General features: G+C 37.3%; 1 protein-coding gene across 2 annotated transcripts; it reads right to left on the bottom strand.

Annotated features, from left to right (window-relative positions):
• LOC113782764 (pentatricopeptide repeat-containing protein At5g27110) lies at positions 1 to 9,381 on the bottom strand. 2 transcript variants are annotated; one of them, XM_027328692.1, is made up of 4 exons: positions 7,193 to 9,381; positions 6,503 to 7,047; positions 475 to 665; positions 1 to 389 (listed from the first exon to the last, which is right to left on the bottom strand). In XM_027328692.1, exon 1 carries the CDS (start codon positions 9,379 to 9,381, stop codon positions 7,297 to 7,299), a length of 2,085 nt encoding a protein of 694 aa, XP_027184493.1. In that variant the 3' UTR covers positions 1 to 389; positions 475 to 665; positions 6,503 to 7,047; positions 7,193 to 7,296. The 2 variants fall into 2 exon arrangements, with proteins under 2 accessions (XP_027184493.1, XP_027184486.1); XM_027328685.1 differs by having other exon boundaries at positions 1 to 665.
• Positions 9,382 to 10,396: the final 1,015 nt, after the last annotated feature.

Raw genomic sequence — 10,396 nt, 5'->3', positions numbered from 1 at the left:
TGTAACTTTGATCAGAAGTTAGAGCGCGTCTCCCTTGTCATGGCAAACAAGTGCAGTAGTCCATTTTCTTTGCCTAAACATGCATTCACATGGATATCGGATACCCGCACTAAAGTTTAATTCGGATAAGGATTGCTTTTGAATGAATCATTGCTGAACACCAGGCTTGTACAAATATTCCAAACTCAAACTGTGGTTTATCAACAATCACTTCATAAGATGAACTGGAAAATGAATCAGTGAGATTCCTCACCTGAAATCTTCTGCATACTTAATTCTGCAGTAGAAGGATTTTTTATGGCAGTTTCCATTTATTTTCATGCTTCATGCTTGCAGTAGTCATCGCATTCCAGTTCCACAGACAGTAAGTTCAAGAATGGCCCAACTATCTGCAAAGAAAACCAGTAGGAAGTATTAAACAAGAAGTTATTGGCAAGGGCAGTATGAAAATTGACTGCAAGTCTTAAATACAACATCAGCTTTTGAGATGTCCTGAGTTATCCAGCATTAGGGCAGGCAATGCAAGCAAAGACACCAGCAGTCCGTTGCAGTGACGAGTAAAAACAGGACAAATCTACGAATCTGCTGAAGCAGGAAAGCAGCACTTGTTTTGGAGCAAATCTATCTGAATTTTGTTAGTTCTGGACAAATCCTCAGAGAATAATCTGCATAAATACAAAAAAGCATAAAGATAATACAAATGTTTTGCCAACTGACATTTACAACTACTACTAAATTTCTATCAGCTCATTGTAGCACTTCTCTTTAATAATCTGTCATAAGAAACAGTTAGCTAGAGCACATGGAAACATGTTTTTAGTCCTCCAAGACATCAACAGACCAATCCACCAAAATCCTTCTCAGGTTTGTATTAAGATCCTTCTAAACTTAGTTTCACTGCTTATCACACCGTTGAACCCTAAGAAACTATTTATACACAGTAACAATTATAGATTGATTAAAAAAAAAAATTAAAGTCCTTTCCGTATAAAGTAACCCATTATCACAAAAGAAATCTTCAGCCACTTCACCATAATTTATTACCACATAACCCCATTGAAACCAAAGAACCATATTTGAAATCATGAATTTATAAAATTAAAAAAGTAAATCTTTGAATCAAAAACCATTCCCAAGATGTGAACTATTTGACATAATTAGAACAAAACATAACAGTTAATTGCCTTAACATGATCAAAGTCAAATCAAACAATAGCCTATTTCTTGATTTTCAGAAATAACCCAAACCAACTGTGGGAAAATCTGTGTTTTTGGGAAGTAGAATATTGAGTAATAAAACCGTGTAAATTAGGAGAGATTAGAGGAGCTAAATTGGGGTAAAATCTTATTCCTAGGATTAAGGATATAATTGTGTATAGTTTCCTAATATAGGCTGAAACCTGTTGTATATATTCTTTTGAATCAATGAAATAAAGTATTCCCCTAATTCATTATTTTCGAGTTGGCATCAGAGCTAGGTTTGCCTGATTTTTCCTCCTAGTTGTTTTTTCACATTGTCCCCTGTCCCTTCATCATGTCTGAAACATCATCAGACTCTACCATTAATCCTCAAACTACTGCCTCTTCATCAAAAAACAGAATCGAATCCTTGAAAACTGGGGTTGATTCTCACTCAATTCAGATTACTACCATTCGGCTGAATGGAGATAATTTTCTCCGATGGTCACAAGCAGTCCGGATGTATATCAGAGGTCGTGGCAAGATGGGGTATTTAACTGGTGAAACAAAGGCTCCAATATGCACGGATCCTGCTTATGCAACATGGGACGCGGAAAACTCCATGGTTATGACATGGCTTGTAAACTCAATGGAGGAAGATATCAGTTCTAACTACATGTGCTATTCAACGGCACAAGAGTTATGGGAAAATATCAATCAGATGTACTCTGATTTGGGAAATCAGTCCCGAATTTTCGAGTTGACTCTCAAAATTGGAGATCTACGTCAAGGGGAAGACACTGTCACAAAATATTTCAATTCGCTTAAGCGAATATGGCAGGATTTGGATCTCTTCAACAGCTATGAGTGGAAATCAACAGAGGATTTTCAGCATCATAAGAAAACTGTTGAAGACAGCCGAATCTTTAAATTTCTGCCAGGGCTAAACGTTGAATTTGATGAAGTTAGAGGGAGAATTATTGGGAGACAGCCTCTTCCTTCAATTGGTGAGGTGTTCTCAGAGGTTAGAAGGGAGGAAAGCAGAAGAAATGTAATGCTGGGAAAGAAGGGTCCTGGAATTGCTGTTGAAGGATCAGCTTTAGAGGTTGCCTCATCCTTTAAAACATCAACTTATCAGCGTAGAACAGGAGAAAAATCCAGTGAAAAATCACAGGTCTGGTGTGACTATTGTAATAAGCCTCGTCACACTCGTGACACATGTTGGAAACTGCACGGAAAACCTCCAAATTGGAAAAACAAAGGAGGAGAGAAGTCTGGACGAGGAGTTCCTACTGCTAATGAAGCTGATGCTGGCCCCTTCACCAAAGAACAAATGGAGCATCTTCTTATGCTACTGAAATCCAGTTCTACCTCATCTGACTTTCCTAATGCTTCTATGGCTCATACAGGTATTGGATCTAAGGCTCTATTCAATTCTTTTTTGTCTAATTCCTCAACCTTTCCTGCTCCATGGATCATAGACTCTGGAGCCTCAGACCATATGACAAATTCTTTTAAACTCTTCCAATCATATACACCATGTTCTGGAAATAAAAAGATCAAGGTTGCAGATGGAGGTTTCTCTCCTGTTGCTGGAAAAGGTTCAATACAGATCTCAAAAAATGTTAACCTGAAATCTGTTCTTCATGTTCCAAAATTGGCCAGCAGTCTTTTATCAGTGAGTAAACTAACAAAAGATTCTAATTGTTTGGCTATTTTCGATGAATCTCATTGTGCTTTTCAGGACAAGAATTCGAGGATGACGATTGGCAGAGCTAGAATGATCAATGGCCTTTACTGTCTTGAGGATAATTCACCTAGTGCTCAAATTGCTCAAGAGTCTAGTAGTAATATTTCTGTATCTGCTTATGAACAAATAATGGTTTGGCATTACAGATTGGGCCATCCTAGTTTTATTTATCTAAAACATTGGTTTCCTTTGCTTTTTAAGAATGTGAACCCCCTAAAACTGAAATGTGAAAGTTGTTTGCTTGCTAAAAGTCAACGAAAATCTTATGTCCCAAGGCCTTATTTACCATCAAAACCATTTTATCTGTTTCATAGTGATGTTTGGGGACCCTCAAGGGTTACTACTGCTTTGGGAAAAAGGTGGTTTGTAACATTCATAGACGACCATACTCGTCTATGTTGGGTATACTTAATGCATAAGAAGTCAGAAGTAGCAACCATTTTTCAAAATTTCTATAACATGATAGAAAATCAATTTCAAACAAAAGCAAGTATTTTGCGGTCTGATAATGGAACAGAGTATTATAATAGTATCCTTGGAACATTTTTTGAAGAAAAAGGGATTTTACATCAGTCTTCTTGCACTGATACCCCCGAACAAAATGGAATTGCCGAGCGTAAAAACAAACATCTGTTGGAAGTCGCTCGTGCCATGATGTTTTATATGAACTTACCAAAATATTTTTGGGGGGATGCTGTTTTAACAGCATCATACCTAATTAATAGGATGCCTTCCAAGGTCTTACAATATAGTACTCCTTTAGAGTGTTTTAAAAAAAATTTCCCTGAATCAAGAGTTAATTCAGATTTGCCTTTAAAAATATTTGGTTGCACTGCTTATGTGCATATTCCAAAGAAATCTCGGTCCAAGTTGGATCCTAGGGCCGAAAAATGTGTCTTTGTTGGTTATGCTCCAAATCAAAAAGGGTACAAATTCTTTAATCCTCTCACACGGAAAGTCTTTGTCACTATGGATGCAACCTTTTTTGAAGGTCTTCCTTTCTTTAACAAACCTTTGATTCAGGGGGAGAATTCTAGTGAATCAAATTTTTGGGAAACTGAAGCTTTACCAACTATAATTTTTGAAACAGATAAGGAAACGAAGATCCCTCAATTTGATAGTGCAGAAACTGATATTGGTTTATCAGATATGGAAATATTACGACGAGAAAAAAATCGTTCCAATCTTGAGCCTGTGGTATACACTAGGAGAAATATTTTTAAAAAGGGTGAAGGTCCATTGATGAGTTCAGCTCCTGTTCATGAGAAGTCCTCGAGGGAAGTCTGTCCAAATACATCAGGTAATACTTTACCTTTCTTTTCTTCTGCTGTTCCAGAATCTGACCCAGTTTTAAACCTTCCTACTCAAGAATCTGATCTTGATCTTCCCATTGCCATTAGGAAAGGAACCCGTACTTGTACTAGGCATCCAATTTCCAAATATGTGTCCTATGATAACCTTTCCCCTAAATATAGAGCCTTTACCACTGAAATTTCAAAACTTGTGATTCCTAGAAACATTAAAGAAGCGTTGGTTGATCAGAACTGGAAATCTGCAGTGTTTGAAGAGATGGAAGCATTGAGGAAGAATGATACATGGGATGTGGTGGAGTTGCCTAGGGAGAAAAAGATTGTTGGGTGCAAATGGGTGTTTACAGTTAAAAGCAAAGCAGATGGTACTGTAGAAAGGTACAAGGCCAGATTAGTTGCGAAGGGTTTTACACAAACCCATGGAATAGATTATCAAGAAACATTTGCCCCTGTTGCCAAGATAAATTCTATTCGGGTCCTTTTATCTCTTGCTATTAATGCAAATTGGCCTTTGTACCAACTTGATGTGAAAAATGCCTTTCTTAATGGAGACCTAGAAGAGGAGGTGTTTATGAGTCTTCCTCCAGGTTTTGTAGACAAATATGGTGTTGGAAAAGTTTGCAAACTGAAGAAATCTCTTTATGGACTTAAACAATCACCAAGAGCTTGGTTTGAACGCTTCAGCAAAGCGGTTAAAAAATTTGGTTTCTTACAAAGTCAGGCTGACCATACTTTGTTTTATAGGCATTCAAAAGAAGGTAAAGTTGCAATCTTAATTGTATACGTCGATGACATTATTTTAACAGGGGATGATTGTGGAGGATTAGAGAATTCGAAGAAGTTTCTAGCCAAGGAATTCGAAATCAAGGACTTGGGAAACTTAAAGTATTTTCTCGGGATGGAGTTTGCACGATCCAAGGAGGGAATTGTTGTAAGTCAGAAGAAGTATGTGCTTGATTTGCTCAAAGAGACAGGTATGATGGGATGCAGGCCAGCTGAAACTCCCATGGAGCCAAATTTGAAACTTCAACCAGCTAGTGTAGAGAAAGTAAGAGACAGAGAAAAGTTTCAAAGACTAGTTGGAAGATTTATTTATTTATCACACACTCGGCCTGACATAGCATTTCCAGTAAGTATTGTTAGTCAGTTCATGCATTCACCAGGCTCAGAGCACTTTGAAGCAATTCATAGAATCCTAAGGTACCTAAAGGGAACACCTGGCAAAGGTATTTTCTTTAAGGCACGAGGACATCTTCAAGTTGAAGCCTATACCGATGCGGATTGGGCTGGATGTATAACAGATAGAAGATCAACTTCTGGATATTGTACGTATGTGGGAGGTAATTTGGTAACTTGGAGAAGTAAGAAGCAGAATGTTGTGGCAAGGAGCAGTGCAGAAGCAGAGTTCCGGGCTGTTGCTCAAGGTATTTGTGAAGTGATATGGATTAGAAGAATATTACAGGAGTTGAAGGTTTCAGAAGTACTTCCTATGAAATTGTATTGTGACAATAAAGCGGCTATTTCTATTGCTCACAATCCAGTTCTTCATGACCGAACGAAACATGTTGAAGTAGATAAGCACTTCATCAAAGAAAAAATAGAAGGAGGTGTAGTCTGTATGACCTATGTGCCAACTAGAGACCAAGTGGCAGATCTGCTTACAAAGAGTCTTCCCAAAAAACAGTTTGATTTGTTAGTGAGCAAGCTGGTGATGAAAGATATCTTCAAACCAGCTTGAGGGGGAGTGTGGAAAAATCTGTATTTTTGGGAAGTAGAATATTGAGTGTGGGAAAATCTGTAGTTTTGGGAAGTAGAATATTGAGTAATAAAACCGTGTAAATTAGGAGAGATTAGAGGAGCTAAATTGGGGTAAAATCTTATTCCTAGGATTAAGGATATAATTGTGTATAGTTTCCTAATATAGGCTGAAACCTGTTGTATATATTCTTTTGAATCAATGAAATAAAGTATTCCCCTAATTCATTATTTTCGAGTCCAACTTCTAACAAGAACCAAAAAATAATAATAATAATAAGTTTACATTTTCTTACCAACTCCATTTTATGAAGATACTACTGATTTTACCATGGGGGTCAATAGTAGACAATAACTCCCATCTCCCCCCACCCCGTAAGCAATCATGTGTGCTCCAGAAAGCAACTCTTGTCAAAATCTCATTCAAAAGGTGCTGAGTTCGAATTACATATCAGAAACAATATATTTAGTTATCGTCCTTTTGGCATCATTATCATCGGTTGCATACCTTCATCAACTTCTCATTCTCCTCCACAGCCACCTTGAGCTTTTGTTTTGCCTTAATTTTCTGCTGTTTCTGACCTGAACTACCAAGCTTTGAGTCCTATTACTAGACAAACTCTTAAACTCACAAAACGCCAGTTACTTGCTCAGCCACTGCAGGAAGCAATTGCCCACTTTACTATGCACTTTGTAAATGGTGAAAAAAGTTAACAATAATTCACATCTTCTGATTTTCCATTTCAGTTCTAGCCCATAGAACCAGTTGCCAAGTTCTCCGACTCTTTCCCACTCCAAAATGTGATAAATGGCTGTAATTTGATCAACTTCTCATGTTCAGTACTCATTTTGAAGTTACCTTTTTTCTATGGAGAATCTTTCACCATTCTCCCTCTGTTTGTCATAAAATTTGTTGTATAACTACACATATTAATGGTACTCAATGCGCACTGCTTATTTCTTTCTAGATATACCATTTATGTCTGATCACTTCATGCCTTTTCCTTGTCCTAGGATCTCACCGCCCTTTCCTGAAAGCACTTCTTTAGTCACCTGTTCATAGGCAGTAGACTTGTTTAGCCAGAAATGTTGAATGCAAAAGTTAAACTTTACAATCATAACCGCTAACCAACAGGCATCATAAGAACTGATGACAAAACATTTGGTTTTTGGCAGGTATTTAAGAAGGAAGACATACCAGAGTTCAAAGACATATAATTCATAATGGGAGACACACATTGTCAGGACAGTGTAGATGATTTTAGGCGAACAGCTGCTTCAGAATGAAGAGCCCATGTCAGTTCAATCATAAAGCAATTCATCCTTCTCCATGTGACTGCTTATTATGGACAGGCACTCATATACCATCTCTGCGAATGGGAAAGATTTATCCTCCACGAAGAAGGTTTGTATTCTCTTGTCAATTTCAACCCAGCTACATCCAGGGTTTTTTCTTACTCCAAGCTCTTTCATCTTCATCCTAAACTTGCGTGCAATATCCCATCTTCTGTTCGAAGAATACATGTTTGCCAAAATAGTGTAGGTGGATGGATCATCCAGGTCCTTTTGCATGAGCAATCTAGCAATTTCCTCCCCTATTTTTTGTTCCCCATGCTTATGGCAAGCACAGAATAGAGTGCTTAACAAACCAACATCCCCTTGGATACAGGGAGTTCTCTGTAGAATCGCATAAGCTTCATCTAATCTACCAGCACGACCAAGAAGATCAATAAGACATGAGTAGTCTTCATAATTTGGTTGGATTTTGTAGTCATTGACCATTACATTGAAATAATGATAGCCATCATCAACTAATCCTGCATGGCTACATGCAGAAATTATTGCAATGAAGGCCACTCTGTCTGGTGACACATTTGAGAGCAGCATGTCAGAAAAAAGTTTTAGAGCTTCATGAGCCTGGCCATGAGACCCAAAAGCCACGATCATTGATGTCCATGACACAAGATCTCTCTTGCGAAGCTGATTAAAAACACAAAGAGCTTCATCTACAGCTCCGCATTTGGCATACATGTCAAGGAGGGCTCCCATGACTATCTCATTTGGCTCCACTTTACTCTCCATGACCAGCTTGTGAATTTCCTTGCCCTGTTCTAAAGCAGCCAATTGAGTACAAGATGCCAATGCACTGGTAAAAGTAACTGCATCAGGTTTTATGCCAACTTCTCTCATCTCATTGAAGATGCCAAGAGCCTCAAAGTAACTGCCAACTGATACATATCCAGAGATCATCACATTCCAAGAAATTACATTATTCTTCGGCATCTTCAAGAAGATTCTTTCAGCTGGTACAATACTTCCACATTTGAAATATAAATCAACAAGTGAGCTACTAACAATGATATCCGTTTCTATGTCATTCCTGATAATGTAGCCATGAACAAATTTCCCATGATGCAGTTGAGCTGATTTAGAACAAGCCATCAGTAAGCTGCTAACAGTTGTCGAACTAGGCCTAATTTTTTCCTCATTCATCCTCAGCAAAAGTTCAATACATGATTTACTATCTCCTCTCAATCCATACCCTGAAATCATTACATTCCAAGCTACTAAACTCTTCTTCTTTATTTGCTCAAAAACTTCTTTGGCCTTCTCTAAACATCCACATTTCCCGTACATATCCACAAGAGCAGTAATAATAAAATCATCCAAAACAAATTCGCTTCTTACCAAATCCTGGTGAATCCTCGTCCCTCTTTCCAAATCCATAACTCTTGCACATGAAGAAATAGCAGAGGTAAACGTAACTGAATTAGGCTTGAACCCCATTCTCTTCATATTTTCAAACAATTCAAGCGCTTTCTCATATTGCCTACTCTGATAATAACAAGATATCACTGTGTTCCAACTCGCAACATCTCTTTCAGGCATTTCATCAAACAGCTGTACAGCATAATCAAACATATCACACTTCGCATACACACCAATCATAGAGCTAGCAACCACAACATCTGACAAAATCCCAATCTTTATCAACTGGGCATGAATCATTCTACCATTTTCTGCCCTTTTTAACCCGCTACAAGCCTTGATTACACTTGGGTAAGTGTAACTATCTGGCCTAATATGAGGGAACTTCAAAAGCTTTTCAAAAAGTTCAAGAGCTTCATTGTACATGAAGTTCTTGGAGTAAGCAGCCATAAGGCCATTCCATAAGGTGATGTCTAAAGGGTTTTCTATGGTTTGGAAAACTAACTCAGCAGATTGAAATTCATGGCACGAGATATAGAGATTGATGAGGTTTTTGGACAGCCCAATATCGTTTTGTAAGCCTAAAGTGATTAATTTTTGGTGTATGACTTTGCCATTTGTTAATAATTTTGAATTAATGCAGGATTTCAAAAGAGAAAACAGCTTTACGCTGTCCATGTAAAACATTACGACGAATTGGAAGAGCGTACCATCAAATTGCTTGGGAATTTAACTAAACTGGTGCGGTTAACAGGGTTTGAAAATTATTCCACAGGACAAGATTTTTTTATTTTTTTTGGATGTTTCTCTCTAGATTACTCGTATTTTCTTGTTTCTTTTTTACCTGTTCTTTAGAACTTTCCTGCTCTTATTTTGTTTTTTTTTTTTTGGGTAATTTTTCAGGATATTTCAGAAATTGCCCTATTTCATTCATTAAAATTTAGTATTTTTTTAAGAGGATCATAAGTAAGACCTTACCCCCTCCTCATGAATTTGCATAAAGTTTAATTATATTCTAGTAACCTAAACTTAATTCAACCAATAGATTTCTAAATGTACTCAATTTAAAAATATCAGTTACATACCAGAAAGTTCAATCGCAACCATTCAATTAACCTAAAAGGCGAATGGAAGAATTTCAATCCCTGCTCGTATTAAGGCACCAATTACAAGTTAAAGTTGCCGCCAATTAAGGTGGAAAAACTATAGAAGTAAAACGTAAAGAACAGATATATAGTGAAGAAGTCAAAAACAAAAACAGGAAGCAATAGAGTTAAACTTTTTATTTCAGCAAGTTTGATCTTTTTTTTCAATCTTCCCCTCCCTTCCCATATCCTTGCTACCCTAACTATCAAACACATGATTTGAACCCTGTATCTGATAACGAAAAGACTCTAAGATCCCTCTCCGATTACTAAATTGATCCCAATGATCAATAGATAATTAAAAATAACATGATGGCACGAAAAATGAAAAAGGTGAGATATTTTCTTTTTTGTATGGCATAAAATGCATTAATCTAATTAATTGTCTTTCACAAAACGAGGCAGCCAAAGGCCCCTTAAGTCATATTCTAATCTACTAATCAGGGGGGTTTACAATTGAACAAAACAAAATCTTCATTTAGCTCCGTCCTCATTTTTGCAAGGAAGTCCACACACTTGTTCCCTTTGTAGTACACATGGCTAATTGA

This window comes from Coffea eugenioides, chromosome 1, assembly GCF_003713205.1.
Source record: "Coffea eugenioides isolate CCC68of chromosome 1, Ceug_1.0, whole genome shotgun sequence".
Classification (NCBI taxonomy): Eukaryota; Viridiplantae; Streptophyta; class Magnoliopsida; order Gentianales; family Rubiaceae; genus Coffea; species Coffea eugenioides.
Note: the sequence above shows the minus strand (reverse complement) of the source record. Positions and strands in the feature narration are given on the sequence as shown.